General features: G+C 39.2%; 1 protein-coding gene across 1 annotated transcript in view; it reads right to left on the bottom strand.

The window, feature by feature from the left end:
* Nucleotides 1–16,698, bottom strand: part of ascc3 (activating signal cointegrator 1 complex subunit 3) — a 148,885-nt gene that overhangs the window by 66,185 nt on the left and 66,002 nt on the right. The window contains exons 11-13 of the mRNA XM_026926265.3: nucleotides 16,324–16,488; nucleotides 9,153–9,329; nucleotides 6,500–6,571 (exon numbers count right to left, since the gene is read on the bottom strand). Coding sequence (XP_026782066.3) covers nucleotides 6,500–6,571; nucleotides 9,153–9,329; nucleotides 16,324–16,488 — 414 coding nt within the window. The remainder of the gene's footprint in view (nucleotides 1–6,499; nucleotides 6,572–9,152; nucleotides 9,330–16,323; nucleotides 16,489–16,698) is intronic.

Here is a 16,698-nt window from a genome sequence, read left to right as displayed (position 1 = left end):
CCATCATGTGCCCAGATGAAATTAATATATGTCACCGGCAGTTCTGACAATTTAATATCAAGCTGAGAGAGTAGCTCCTCTCTATGGCGCTATGGCAGCATGCCTAGAAATCACGAATATACTGCAGATACACATAACAGCCCCAGCTGCTTAAAACAGAACTCAATCAGTGTCTTCTTTGGTAGAAAAAAAATGAATAGATATATCCAGTTATGGTGGCATAGTGTACATGGCTGAATACTGAATTCAGTGAAATTCTAAAAGATTTCCCCACTTCACACATGGTCATAACTGTCCTAATCAGAATACACATGAAAAAGCAGTTCAGCTGTGCATGTGTAGTGAAAATGCACATTCTCTTTAAAAGCTCCCTTGACCCTGGCTTATAAAGCCAGCAACAGGCTGAAATGTTTGCTTTATTTTACAGGTATAATGTGGCTTGCTGTACATGGTCATCTTATGTCAAGCTTAATAAAATTTACTGATTTTTAAATAGTGACAAGAAATCAGTTAACCATACGGAGCTTCCTTTTAAAAAGTACTGTGTGCTTTTTTTTTTTATGAAAGAAAAAAATACTCTAAGACATCATGTTCTTGAGTTGCCCAGGAAATACTGTTCTATGTAGAGAGACAGAGATGTTGGGTTTGAATTAGCCGGAAATTTTGAAGCACACGTCGTACGCCAGCTCAGATACATCTTGCATCGTCATACCCAAAAGAATTATGGCCAAATACCCGTCCCTTAATTTCTAGTACTGCTTAACAGAGAGCCATAGGCGTCATCAGCACACTGAATATCTCTGTGTTCTGATCCCGTTCAACAAACAAGGTTAGGCTGTGGCATCAGCAGTCAGGTCACAATCACAGAGCTCCAAGATCACAATAAAGCACAAACAGTCCTAGCTAACAATAGCATGCTAGATAAAAGACAAGCCCTTGCTAAAGGGAAAGGAGAGCTTATTCTTTTATTTAGTACCCTCTCAGTCATGAGATTAATCCTTAACGAGTAGCTCACAATAGTGTTTTTGCACCAGAAAGGAATTCCTATAGCTTACATATTGTAGATTTATGGCACATGTCAAACTCAAGGCCCACGAGCCAAATGCGGCCCACTGCCTCGTTTCATTCGGTCTGCAGAAATTTGCAGAAAATAATATTGAGATGGCCCGTAGTACACTACTGCTTAACATTTTCACACTATATTGTATTCCTAGCAGATCCATAGCATAGTGTCTTCCCTCATTCCCACTCAAGCCACTGCACAGTTTGGGTGGGCTCGCATATGACAGTGCTGAAATGTCGGTTAGCATTAGCACATCTGGTGCAATCAGCCTTGTGTCTAAAAATGATATAGAAATACATTGGGTTTTGGCCTTTAGTCTGATTTAGTGATTGACTCCAAATCACGAAATGCATTGCCCAGTGTAGCTACCTACAGATACGTTGAAAAAACAAAAGCTGATGGAGCACAAAGACAAGAGAGATGGGAGACTTAGGATCTGTACAACACCAATCAGCCATAATATTAAAACCACTGACAGGCAACATGAATAACATTGATTATCTCGTTACAATGGCACCTGTCAAGGAGTTGGATACATTACAGCAAGAGAACAGTCAGTTCTCGAAGTTGATGTGTTGGAAGCAGGAAAAATGGGTAAGGATCTGAGCGACTTTGACAAGGGCAAATTGTGATGGTTTGAGGTCAGGGTCAGAGCATCTTCAAAATGGCAGGTCTTGTGGGGTGTTCATGGTATGCAGTGGTTAGTACCTACCAAAAATGATCCAAGGAAAGAAAACTGGTAAATCGACGACAAGGTCATGATGCTCACTGATGCGTGTGGGGAGTGAAGGCTAGCCCGTTTGGTCTGTTCCCATAGAAGAGCTACTGTAGCACAAATTGCTGATAAAGTTAAAGCAGGCTAGAAAAGTGTCAAAACACACAGTGCATCACAGCTTGCTGAGTATGGGACTGAGTAGCCGCAGCCTGGTCAGAGTGCCCATGCTGACCTCTGTCCACCACTGAAATCACCTACAGTAGGCATGTGAGCTTCAGAACTGGACCATGGAGCAATGGAAGAAGGTGGCCGGGTCTGATGAATCACATTTTCTTTTCCATCATTTGGATGGCCAGGTGTGTGTGCGTCACTTACCTGGGGAAGAGATGGCATCAGGATGCACTATGGGAAGAAGGCAAGCTGGCGGAGGCAGTGTGATGCTCTGGGCAATGTTCTGCTGGGAAACTTTGGGTCCTTGCATTCATGTGGATGTTACTTTGACACGTACCACCTACCTAAACATTGTTGCAGACCAAGTACATCCCTTCATGGCAACGGTATTCCCTAATGGCAGTGGCCTCATTCAGCAGGATAATGCGCCCTGACACACTGCAAAATTGTTCAGGAATGGTTTGAGGAACATGATAAAGAGTTCAAGGTGTTGACTTGGCCTCCAAATTCCCCAGATCTCAATCCGATCGAGCATCTGAGGGATATGCTGGACAAACAAGTCTCATCCATGGAGGCTGCACCTCGCAACATACAGGACTTAAAGGATCTGCTGCTAAAGTCTTGGTGCCAGGTGCCAGATACCACAGCACACCTTCAGAGGTCTTGTGGAGTCCATGCCTCGACAGGTCAGAGCTGTTTTGGTGTCACAAGGAGGACCTACACAATATTAGGCAGGTGGTTTTAATCTTATGGCTTATCAGTGTACGTTCTTAGCATACACTATACAATTCTGTGCGAGTGTTTAATTCTCTTTCTTATCGTTATATGTTTTCAATATATGTAAAACAGATATAGCCTATATATGAAGTTGCACAACTGTTAATTTTTAGTAGTAGAGTAGCAGTCCAAATGAAAAAAAAGTAGTGGACTAGCCGACTAATCGTCTTTTTTTTTTTTTTAAAAACGAAACGAAAAACGAATGGGTGCAGAATACTTCAAACAAATTTATATCAAAGTAGTTTGAAAGCAAAAGCCTGCTTTCCCAGAGTAGTCTTACACAGTGTGAAGCTGACTGTAGAACGTGTTTCATCTTGTCTGAAATATTACATCGAGACTGCTTTTTAACCATCTGTCTGTATCCCTTTACCATTTGCCTCACTGCTTTTTCCATCTCCCTGACTAGTCAACATCCCCACAGCGAAGGAAACCCTACTATATATTAATAATCCTTTATTAAATGATATCACCTTATAGTGCATACAGCTGAAGAGTTTCTGTTAGCTTCTGTGAGGTTATTAGTGTTAACTGACAATAAATAATAAGCTAAAAAATTAATAGCTAGTTTATGGCCCTTTAAAGGCTGATTTTACCTGGGCAGAATTTGTGTTTGACACCACTGCCATAGAATAATTACATAACCATAAAAAACATCATCACATTAAACATTTAGACTAATTCTACAATGCCAGCATTACGGCTGGGAGTTATTTATTGAGTGTTGGTGGGCATAACATGTTGGCCGTGGTCGCGAAAAGTATGAACTTTTTGAAACAGATGGTATAAATAAGCAGGCTGTAATTGTAGTGCAGATTTTGTTAGATGGTGAGAAATTCACATGCTCACTTGCCCACTCAGCTTAGCCTCTCTGGCTTTTTTACCATCTTCATCTTTCCTCTCCACTGATTTTTTTAGACAATGGTATTCAGGTAGCGTTAATGCTAATTAAATGAATTAACTGCAACAGTGATCACTCCGTTGTGAAGCCATAGTGCTGAAAGCAAATGTTCATTACTTCATATTGGCAATCATTCCCTTTTAATAGCTACAGGCCAAGAGTCAAGGATGCAATATGCAGTTTCAGAGTTATTAAGGATTTACGTGATGATGTGCCGATGCATGCTCTGTGGCCAGAAGATTGTAATTCAAAAGCACTTTAATCCTATAACCTAAAGGACTGGACTTTCCTTTTTCATAAGCCCTGCATAGAAATGAAGTGAGTTTTAAAACATTCTTCAGGTGAAACCCTCACAGTATGATTGTTGTGGCTGTATTATCACAAGTTTTTATCACTACAGACTATTGAGCATTTTTAAAATAGAAAAATGATTGAGTATTGACTGTCATGCAAGCGGCTAATGTGCCAAGCGTCTGCATGTGTGTGTGCGCGTGTGCACGTGCGTGTGTGTGTGGACGGGGACACAGGAAGCTCATTACTGTGAGCAGATGGGCAGAATAAGAGAGGGCTGAATTCACAGCTTTTCCTGTCCCTTTTGAGTTTGTGAGTGTGGGAGATAAAAAGACATAAGGGCCAAGCAGACATGCATGTACACACAAGCAAGCAAATAACACACGCACACACACACAGTCATGCGATTTAGCATTTTAAGTTGTATCTCATCTTTTCGTATTCCACAGTTAATAATGATTAGCTATATTTTATGTTTGTTGAAGTGCATGCTGAGCGTTTCTAACACAAGTACTGTCAAGTGACAGCAATGTTTGCTCCATCCATCCATCCATTTTCTGTATTGCTTATCCTACACAGCGTGGCAGGGAGCCTGGAGCCTGGAAGGCACAAGGCAGGGGACACCCTGGACATGGTGCCAATCCATCGTAGGGCACTATCACACACACACACACACACACACACACACACACACCTATTCACACACACTACAGACAATTTAGAGATGCCAATCAGCCTACAACATGTCTTTGGACTGGTAGAGGAGTACCTGAAGGAAACCCTGGAAGCACGGGGAGAATATGCAAGCGTGCTAACCACTAATGCACTGATATACAAAACATCACAATTGTTGCAGAACCTATATCGTGCACTATTTAAACAGTATAGAGAAAACTGTTTTATACCTCTACTTCTACTACTACAACAACACAGCCTCCTCTCTCAATTAACCAAAGATCAAACCAAAGAACCCAGCCAGTCAAATAACATTATTTAAGTATATGTGTGGTGGTCTGGAAAAAACCTGTCAAATGTTGCTGTTGCAAACAGCCAAAAAGATTAAAAAAAAAAAAAAAAAATCAGGTTTGGGCCAAATTTGGGTTTTTCTGCCTATTATATTGTTTGACAAGTCAATTTTAAGAAACCATAACTATATTTCAGCATAACAATGTGGAAATGTTTTTATTTACTTTTTTCATCTTGCCTAGGCTTTTCCTGCAAAGATAACACTGGGTAAGAAGTCAGTTTAACAAGCACAGTGGTAAAAATAGTACTCGGTGGTCTGCCTAAAACCTTGCTAGCTACGTGTGATTTCCTCACAGAACGAATGTCATGCTTTGATAGTTATGTGCCATAGCAAAAATGAAGATGAGCCTAAGTCACATTTATGGCATTTGGCAGATGCCCTTATCCAGAGTGACTTATAGACATGAAAGGACATTATATTTCAATTTTATCTAATTTATTCACCTGAGCAGTTGAGGGTTAAGGGCCTTGCTCAAGAGCCCAGTAGTGGCAGCTTGGTGGTGCTGGGATTTGAACTCATGACCTTTCGATCAGTAGCCAAATGCCTTAACCCCTGAATAACCACTGCCCAATCCTAAACCTAGTCAGCTCTTTTGTAATTAGATACTGGCTATGAGTCACAAGAGAAATATTTCAGTTCGGGAATGCCTGTAGCCTTCAGAACTATATAATAGGAAAGTATATATAGGAGTGGAAGGATTTTCCCAGGCTGCTATACACATGTGGTCAATTTCTTTATTTTTAGCCAAATCTATATTGTGCACAAGCATGCTAGACAATATAGAATAAAGCCTGTACCTTGGAAATGGAGCCATTATTTATTTTATCTCCTGAGTACTCAAGCTGTCAGAATGACCAGAATAGACACCCTTACTGTGTACTGCTGTTCTACAGAGATATGGACTATGTTTATGTCATCCCATCACTCACTGACATAATTTACTTGCAGGCTGAATTGTTACGTTTCTCACAGGTCACCTGTTTTCAAACCATAAACTAAAAACTCGCCTTTATTGCAGCCCACCATTCATTTCACAACAATCAAACTTCATGATTACAGTTTGGGTGGACATGAAATGACAATGATTGACACTGGAGAGAAATCTGAGAAATCAAAGAAAAACATCTTCGATCAAGCAGGAGGAATAAGTGAGTAAGCAGCAATTATAATTCTCTGGGCATGGATGTGGTGGGTAAGTGTCTTTTAGTTTAGTGGTTTGTGCATCTCTGAAATTGAGTTCAGCAAAAAAGCATGAGTCACAAACTGCCCTGGAGTGGAGAAGTCTGTGAGATGCTACAGAACAGACTGAGCCACTCTGGATCTGATTTAATAAGTCATTATCAGAATTTGGACTCTTACAATGGACATATTCAGACTCCAGGGCTTTTTATTCTTTTCAATAAAACTACATTAAGCTGCCAAGAGATGGACTTTGTGTGGATTTTTTTTTCCCTATTCTCTTCAGGGAAACCTGTGCATGAATAAACAGTCTTTAGGACATGTGACTTTCAAGCTGTTGTTAATGATGACACTAGAGGGAACGAACGCACACAATACCTGATGTCCAGCTTTAACTTGCTCCAGCACTTTGTCGTAGCAAACCTCTTCCATGTCATGCAGCTGCTGAATCTGAACATGGCACACAGAATACACAGATGTTGGATGTTTGCACTGCACTGTAAAATCTGTCACAGACCTGACAACCCTGAAGAGGAGTAATTATGGAATTAAATATGTGCCAAAGGTATTGAACATAACTTCAAGAAATGAGCAAAAATATAAAATGAGAAAGAATAAAAACACTCTGAAACTGAAGACTATGAACTAAGCAAAAATTGAACATGTTCTTCAAATAAACAGGATTCTTTTTCTAGTTTTTCTAAGCTTCCTTTTCCTAAATTATGGTTTATGAATGCGCTGCCATGAGTTTTCATTTATGCTTTCAAAGTTTTCGTTTACCATTCTGGCACAAACAACTCGTGTGGGTGGGCTTAACAGCGATTTACTCTCATTGGCTAGTGAGATTTGGATAGACAGCTCCCTGACCTGGAAGTAGAGACGCTCCTGAGAGCTCTCTATAGCGTTGCAAACACTATAACTATACAGAGAACCACATACAGAATTTTCTCCAAAATTCGCGCCACTGAAGTCTCTACTTCCAGGTGAGGGAGCTGTTGATCCAAATGTCACTAGCCAATGACAGTAAATCGCTGTTAAGTCCACCCACACAAGAGGTTTGTGCCAGAATGGGGAACGTAAACTTGCAAAGCATAAACGGAAACTTTGAAACCGTAAATGAAAACTCTGGCAGTGTATTCATTAATCATGAACAGTAATAAGGAAGCCTAGAACACTGTTCACACAGAGTGTAGTTTGTTTGAAGACCATGTTACATTTTTGCTACTGAGTTCATTGTTTCCAGTTTCAGAGTGTTTTTCTTCTTTCTCATTGTATATTTGTGTTTGTTTCTTGAAAAGTTATACTCAATACTTCCGGCACAAATTTAATTATAAGTACTGACACAGACTCAAAAGTAATTGGACAAACTAACAATCATAAATATTAGGATTATTTTTAATACTTGGATGCAAATCCTTTGTAGTCATTTACTGCCTGAAATCTGGGACCCATGAGCATCACCAAATGCTGATTTTCCTCCCTTGAGGAAACGCGTGACGCTTTGCCAGCCTTCAGTTGCTGCTTGTTTGTGGGCCTTTCAACCTTCAGTTTTGTCTTCATTAAGTGAAAAGCATGTTCAATAGGGTTGAGGTCAGTCACCTTTTGTGGTACGTTTTGGGTCATTACCCATCTGTACTGTAAAGCTCTGTCCTAACAGTTTTGCAGCATTTGAGTGCATATGAAAAGAAAGTATAACTCTATATGCTTCAGAATTCATCTTGTTACTTCTATCAGCAGTCACATCACATCATCAATAAACACCAGTGACCCAGTGCGTGCATGCCCATGCCATAACACTTCCTCCACCATGTTTGACAGATGATGTGATATGCTTTGGAACATGAGCCCTTCCTTTCCTTCTCCATACTCTTCTCTTCCCATCATTCTGGTACAAGTTAATCTTGTTCCAGAACTGGGCAGGCTTTTTTTTTTTTTTTATCAAATGTAAATTCAATGCTTGGAATCAACTCTAGACCCTTAATTTGTCATGAAATAAGGAGGAAACAAGCCACACTTGGCCATGAAACTGCTTATCAGTCCAATTACTTTTGAGCCTGGGACTCTTAAAAAAAAAAATGGCAGTAATTCCTAAACAGTTAATGCAATATTTCTGTTAAAAGTCTTGAATTAAAGCTGAAAGTCTACACTTCAATCACATCTTGATTGCTTCATTTCAGATTCATTGTGGTGGTGTACAGAGGCAAAATTACAAAAATTGTCACTATCCATATATATGTAAATAAATAAAACCATAAAATTATTTTATATCTATATATAAAACTGTGAAATCTATATATTTTTTTAATATCTATATATAAAACTGTAAAATCCTCTTGGCTGTTATTTTCACAGTTGATCTGCTGCTCAAATAGTTGCAGGAGAGCAAAGCAAACAAACAGCTTTTTTAATCACTTTCTAATCATCATTAAAATTATTTGTAAAGTGTTATATCTGACTGGCCTTTCCAGTCAGGTTGTTTTTTTTTTTTTTGGCTCAAAATTTTCAGCCATTTTTTATCTTTCGAACAGATACCGAAAGTGCCATTTTTGACAAATTTCATCAAATATTTTTATCCAATATTTTTGTCTAATGTCAGCTAAGTAGAACATAGATTGCTAGATTTTATTTCACATTAATGAACTCAAAACATTCTTTGCCACTTCTACGCATCGTTGAAGCTGGAAAACTGGGTCACAACAAGACCACCGCCCAAAACAATAATAATAATGTTAGGTGAGGGGAGTGTGGCAGGGCTTCCATAGTGTATGTGGCAGGGCTTCAGTTAACATCAGAGAGTTCAAAACACCTATGCAACTGTCAATCATTGCAGAGTCCTATGTTGAGTAGCTCATTTGCCATTTTCATTGGGGAGAAAAAGAATTTTTGTCATATATTTGAGTGATAACTCATACTAGCGTGTACTCTGATGTTAAAATGCAGAGCACCTATGTGTGAAGGCTGGCAGGTCTCCTGTCATGACACTGTGTTTCATTAGGATGGTAGTAAATGATTAGGTGAAAAGATAGGTTACCTTATTTGTCGTCTTAATTCCCACAAAGGTTTGTCCAAGGGGAACAGGGCGAAAGCGGCTGTCGAAGAAGAACAGGCCAATGTACGGATTCACATGCAGGAATGATGCCACGTCCAAGTAATTAGGCAGCGTGGCAGACAGGCCCAGGATGCGAATCATGCTCTGAGTTGACTCCACCTGCACAAATAAACAATGTAGCACCAGTCTCCCAATGGAAAGACAGATTTTTTGAAAACAATGGGATTTACACTGTATTCCAATACAGACAGGTGAAGCAATGAACACGCTGTTACTCAATATAGCCCAAGAATGATGAAATAGCCTACAGCTTTATTTTGACTGTTGAGTGGCTCATTACGTGCTTTACATTTTAATAAAATATCTTACTCCGTCATTACAGATCTAATTATGAATATGAAAAGCACACAAAAGTCAGAATTTATTGAGCCACTCACTCATCAACAAATTTATTTTATTCAGTGATTGACCCAACGAAGCAAACAGCACAGACTGTCACATCAAGTACAGCATTCTACAGTAATGAATGAGAGAAAGAGAAAATGGACACTCATAGATATAAAAGAGGGAAATGGAGAGAAAGAGACAGAACATGTGTATCAGAGAGAGAGCGCTGTCCCTCTTGTTGTGTACTTGACATAGGAGATTGGTTAGACTTTTAATATGATGCACTAGCTGTCTTAGTAATCTAGATATCTCACACCGAATCACTGCCTGAAGGTACAAAGCAAAGCTAAACCACTCTCACAAGTTCTTCCTATCTGGCAGTAAGAGTGAGAAATATCACAATAACACAGGCCACTGTAACAATACAGCACAGGCCATTTTCACTAGATTCTTCTTATCACTCCTGATCATCTACCTATCAGCTAAGAGCACCATTCACCTTTACTGCCTCAAACACAAATACCTACACTTTATCCGTTTTCAAGCATCAGGTGTGTTTCAACACTGATTTAAGGTGTAATGCTTTCTCATCAATGTCAGACTGACAGTAGAAATCCTTATTAAGACATCTGCACTGACTAAGAGTAGACAGTAGCTTATCAAGCAACTCATACCTGACCAAGGGATTTTTCAAGTGTCACGTTCTTTATTCCACTCAAGCCGTCTGATGCAAGATAACAATTCCTATTTGCTAGCACTCAAATGTGCTTTCTATAAAAACCTGTCCCTTGGATGTTGTTTTCATATTTAGAATATTACCAGCCAGCTCAAACTATCATTCCAGATCCATTTAATGTATTTTACCTTGGCACAAAATGAAGGACACTTTTACAGTGTGTCCTCTATTTAAAAAAAAAAAAAAAAAAAAAGTGTGCGGCTTGTCTTCATAAACAGCCTCCCTGAAAGCATTTTTATGTCTGAAAGGAAGCATTAATGATCCTCAGAGGAAATTTGTGATCTTGCCCCTGCTGAGGATTTGAAAAAGGGCAGGGTGTAAAATAAAGTATGCTTATTGCCCGATTAACACTAATTGCCTGTTAACCACTAATTTACATATTAATTATTCGCCCCAATCTGGTATTATCAACTTCTGCCAAACATGGACGCTGATGCCAAGGTGTGCAAGTTCACTTTAAAACAGGACTCTGTAACTTTGGTCCTCTAAACTTGCTGAAAATCATTTTGAAATGCTCCTCTCGCGGATCTGATGATTACAAATGGCAAGTCAGCACATATTCAAGGACTATTCGAATATTCCCAATTAGAGAGCAAAATGTCACTATCTGCTGCAAATATCACTGTCTCTTCAGTTAAGTGTTACTGTAAACAGCAATGTGACTGTAATAGATTTAGCCTATTATTAGCTATAAGACTGGCAAGTCAGTTAGTAAGAAGAAGACTGCGACAAGAATAACTGCGACAAGTTAAAAAGGAAGAGAAAGAAGGTCGCACTGCAAAGCATGGGGTGTTTGACTGTTGTCAAATTGACCACAGTGTAGTGTATCTTGTAATATTGCGCTGTAGTGAGGGGGACACAGAAGAGAGAATGGAGAATGCTATTTTCTCAAGAAATAATTGAAATAATTAGACGTATCCTGTCAAGAAGATTAAATGGGCATTACAGCATAAGTATTAATCAGATTTACTGATGCTGAAGTTTGCAAATAGCCTAAAAATTTATGCTCAGTGACAACTTTATAAGCTACATCTACCATTTATCTACACTCATGGACCGTTTTTTCAGGAAAACCAACTATCTAGATGCACTCTGTAGTAAACAGTTACTGACAGTAGTGGTTGTGGTTGGACTTATGCATGGGCTAAACCCAAATTACCCAAAATCTGTGACTAAATATTTAATTTTAAGAAATATATATTTGCATGTTGTCATGTTTGGCTTGTGTTTACTGGTCTAAGTTTTGACAATGGTGCAGTCACATGGGCTTGGTGCAGTCACATGAGTTAGCTAATTGTCAATGTCAGCACCAAAAAAAAAAAAAAAAAAAGTTACTGACCTGATCAAGGACTTTGCTGCAAAAAATCCTGATAACGTAACTTCTGAAAGGTAAAGACCTACCTTTGTATTTTATTTTAAGGGTTTTATTTGCACTAGCTTTATTGAGGCTGTTGTTTGATGGGCCACATCGCTGTCTGTTCATAAATCTGTGTATAGTACAGCGTGTTGTGTGTGCTACACAGAGGTTTGATTCAGCCAAGATGGTGGCATAATGTCTCTATTACTGCAGTGAGGTTAGTTTCATACTCAGACACTTGGATATTTCTGGTCAAAAGCACACAAACTGCATATCAGACTACATGTTGTGAATGTGACATCTAAAGAAGAACAAACCACTTCTGTTGGAAAAATATGCATTCTAATTATTAGAACATTTTCTCCAGATATACTCTGAGTATCTGTTTCTGTGTCACTGAATCAGTGGGGAACATCGCTAAAGTGAGGCAAAATGCAAAGTCTCAAAAGTTTGACAGCCTGAGCTATGAAATGCAAACCACTCCAACCAACTACTGCCCACACAGACAAAGCTGAGTCTTGCCATTGGAAAAAACTAGAATATATCATTAGAACAGCAGTTTTACAACAACAAGCACCTTCTACATCACCTACTAGTGGACCAAGAAGGTAGGTGGGTCTGCTAAAGTGGCAAATATCATTAATGCTTGTGACAGTTTCAGAGTGTGCATGCTGGGCTAGAGGAGTGGGCACTATGAATGACAGTCTCCAGCAGCTTCAGCTAGCACAGCCAAAATAAGTGCCATGCTTCACTGACTCTAAAACAGATAGAGATCTACAATAAGATTGAGTTGCCACACTGATCTAAATGAATTCCAGCACAGAGAATCATCTAGATTTTAAGAGATACTACAAGCATTATACATCAGGTTTGTTTTCTGTCCTTAAAGGTAAAAAGCCACTCTTCACCTAGTGCAGTTTCCCCTCTCATCCATCTTTTATTTGTAATGCCACTCATTTTTCTGCTTCTGCAGCCAAAAGTCTTGCTTAGTAAGCATGATCTCAATAATTCAAAGATTTAAAAAAAAAAAAAAAGTTTTTGGTTTTGGATTTGATTCTGCACACATGCACATTGTAAAACATGGGAAGCCCAATTGTTTCCCAACCTGAAGCAACAAATAGGTGCATGTTTGGGAAAACCGTGAATTCTGGAAAATAGATAAAAATAATGATAAATCGGGTTTTAACCAAAATAGATTTTTGCTGCCTACAAGAGATGATGACACCTTGACTTTAAGAAAACACAAATATATTTCACCAATCCAATGAGAAAATGCTTTATTAACTTTTTAAACCCACCTAGACTTTCTGCAAAGATTTGGAGAGGGAAGTGGGGATTATGCAGTAGGTAATGTCTGTACATCATGGTCACTATGGTGACCATGTTTCCCCACACAAAGGCTGAGGAAAAAAAGAAGAAAAATACGTCCCTTTTCCCGATTTTTTTGGCTAGTTTCAGGTCTTACAAAAGTAGGTCTAAAATCCTGAAAGCCCAAAAGAAGCTGCTAGACTGTATGCTGGACAACTGTATATTGCTCCCTCTCAATAGCCTATTACACAGTTACTCTAAAAATTCACTAGGTATTAGCTTATAGCATATACTATATGGCCAAAAGTTTGGGGACACCTGACCATCACACCCATTTGTGCTTGTTGAACATCCCATTCCAGATTTAGTCCCCTTTTGCTGTTATAAAAATCTTCACTCTTCTGGAAAGGCTTTCCACTAGATTTTGGGGCATGGCTGTGGGGATTTGCTCCGTCGGCTGAAAGGTGGCAATGACAAGGCCAATTCTTTTGTTTCTGCTATACACTGAAGACATATGGGTTTGAGATCAGAAGATCAAAACGACAGATCCGAACTTCAGCCTTCATTTCCTTATTTTTACATCTGGATGTGTTAAATTAGAAAATGGCCCCTTTTGTTTGAACCCACCCATTTTGCAAGCAGATTGATTGTTTAAATAATTAATAGCTCTGAATGTCTACTCTTGGTTTGACACCTGGGTTTCACCTGTGAAGGCTGCATTTGTTGTTAAAAAGGATAAACCTACATGAAGACCAGAGAGCTGTCTATAGGAGAAAAGCAAGGCATTTTGATGCTGAGAAAAGTGGGAAAATCCATCAAAGACATTGCACAAGCATTGGGCATAGCTAACAATTGGAATGTCCTGAAAAAGAAGGAATCACTGGTGTACTAATGACCAGAGATAAAACAAGTCAGCCAAGGAAAACAGCAGCAGTTGATGACAAAAACAATCTGAGAACTGTGAAGGAAAACCACAAAACAACAGTCAGTGACATCACCAACAACCTTCGCAGGCCAGGGTTGAAGGTATCACAATCCACCATGTAAAGAAGACTTCGAAAGCAGAAATATAGAGGCCATACTACCAGATGCAAACCGCTCTTCAGCAGTAAGAATCGGATGTCCAGATTGGAATTCATAAAGAAATACAAAGATGACCCTAAAAAGTTCTGGAACCAAGATTAACCTCTACCAAAGTGATGGAAAGGCCAAAGTGTGGAGAAAGAAAGGATCTGCTCATGATCCAAAACACGTCAGTTCATCAGTCAAGCACGGTAGAGGTAGTGTCATGGCTTTGGCTTGCACTGATGCTTCAATAATCTCAATAAGCACAATAATCTTTATTGATGTTGTAACTCGTCATGGTAGCAGCAGAACGAATTCAGAAGTCTACACAAACATTCTATCTGCCAGTTTACAAAGAAATGCAGAAAATGAAAATCAGAAAATGAAAGCTGAAATTCTGATCTACCGTCTCATATACATCTTTTGATCTCAAACTCAAATGCCTTCAGTGTATAGCAAAAACAAAAGAATTGGCCTTGCTGTTCCAATACTTGTGGAATAATGCTATGCTTATGGTTTTCTTACTTTTATTCTGTTAACTATGTATGTCAGGGCAAATTAATAAAAAGCTAACTGCACAATCTCAAACTTACTACACTTTTTCAGCTCAACTAATTGTGTACTTCACTGTTTAGCTTATCACCTCTATCAAGAGCTACAGTTCTTGTATGTTCATTCATGTTGGTCTCTTTCATTCCCATTGTCCTCATCTGTTTATCTCTCCTTCCGTCATAAAAAACCCTCCGGAATTACAAAAGAGTTATTTTGTACTTTGAACAGAGGAAAAGGAAGGACAAGGCTCTGCTGAGGAACTCTGTCGCCAAGAGGGTTGTCTCCTTTCACAATACCTCTTTAGCTCATTTATTAATTTCCTCCTTGAGATTGACACCTGACTGCAGCTCGGCGGAACGGAACACGGATATGGGATAGTCAGGAACGCAGGCTCACATCTCTCTACCTGTCAGGATTTGCATAATCATACTAATATCCCAAACGGCCAGACTGATTCCTGTAAGGGGGCCTGCCAATCATCATCAGTGCAGCTCTGTCACTCACACAGCATAATCGTGCAGGAGAGAGTGCACAAACAACCAGACACACACACACACACAGGCAACCAAACGCGAAACATGGACCAAACAAGAACTAGTGAACTATTCAGTAAACATGGTGTATAATAGATTCTCAAACTCATGATCTGATTCATAACATCACGATCATAATAAAATATCATGGACAAATAAAATTATTTAACCATTATTATATATTTATATATACATATCGTATTAATCGATAATCGAAGACTCGATTCGATACATTTCCATATTGATCAGTACATTCACCAGACTGCAGTAAACAGTTAAACTTAACCAATCCCACATTCCCCCTCTGAAAAGTAACTTCTCCTTTATCTCAAATCAGGAAAGGCTACAGCACCCCATTTTTCACATGCTAATATGCTAGAATACTAGCTATTGCTAATACCATTGCACCTGTGCCAACATCACATAGATGAAAACATGAAAACACACACATTCTCTCTCTCTCTCTCTCTCTCTCTCTCTCATCCTCTCTCTCTCTGTTGCTTCAAGACAGCATTTCCCAGACAATTCAATGCAGGTTACAGGAAATCAGCACGGCAATTGGGAAGTTCACAGCAGCAGATATGAGACTATTCGATATAGTGGAGAACACAGGATTCAAAAACACATTTGAGCTACAGAGAGCTGTGTGATTTAAGACACGCCCCCTTGAAAGTCACACCAGCAGCATTGCCAATGTCATGGTTTTAAAGCTAAATGAAATTATTTTGAAACAAAGGTACGCATGGTCAAATTAAGTTGATTAAGGTGCAAACACTTAGAAAGAGAAAATGTATTTTTCCTTCCCAATGCCTGAATTTTTTGGGTTAATTTCAGGTGTACTTGTGAGGTTTTTGAACTGCAGTTTTGCTCAGACCTGGTAACCCTGCACACCAGTCAAAGCTTAGACATAGATTTAATGTAACAATGTTTAATTAGCAATGTTCATTTGTTTTTTTATATTCTAATGCACATCCCTTGTTTTGTTATATGCTTCTAAGAGTCTGGACGGATCACCCAAACAGTCATTATTAATTTTATATGTTTGAATGTTTTAATCAAGTGAAAACTGAAACCTCGTACTGAGACACCAGTGTATCGTATAAAGTTAGATTTTTTGTGTATTATTACATCACTCAAAGATAGCCGACGTTTGGCAAAATGAAACTGCTGGCAGTGTGAGTGCAGCATTACATAGATGGCATTACGGATGCTCACCTGCCGCAGTGTCCTGGCCACCAGACTCTCCAAGACGGGTCCTCTGTCCTCATGCAGCAGGTGTACCTCATCCAAGATAAGCAAGCGAACAATTTGGGACAGAGCCACATCTCCCACACTTTTTCTTGTCACCACATCCCACTTCTCCGGAGTTGTCACCAACATCTGCAAGAGATAAGCAGAACGTCATTCAAACTATGCTGACCAAGGATTGGGGAGCATGCTGGATCCTGTCCAACAGAGCTTTCATGCTATTGTTTCATGCTAAAATTATCAGCAGGATGTTGGATTTGAATAGGGCTTTTGAGAAACACCTTGAGGACTGCTACAAATAAGCCTGAAGCTAATCATGCAAGGTTGTTGGAAATGGCTTCT

Source organism: Pangasianodon hypophthalmus, chromosome 1, assembly GCF_027358585.1.
Source record: "Pangasianodon hypophthalmus isolate fPanHyp1 chromosome 1, fPanHyp1.pri, whole genome shotgun sequence".
Classification (NCBI taxonomy): Eukaryota; Metazoa; Chordata; class Actinopteri; order Siluriformes; family Pangasiidae; genus Pangasianodon; species Pangasianodon hypophthalmus.
This window is presented reverse-complemented; position numbering and strand designations above follow the sequence as displayed.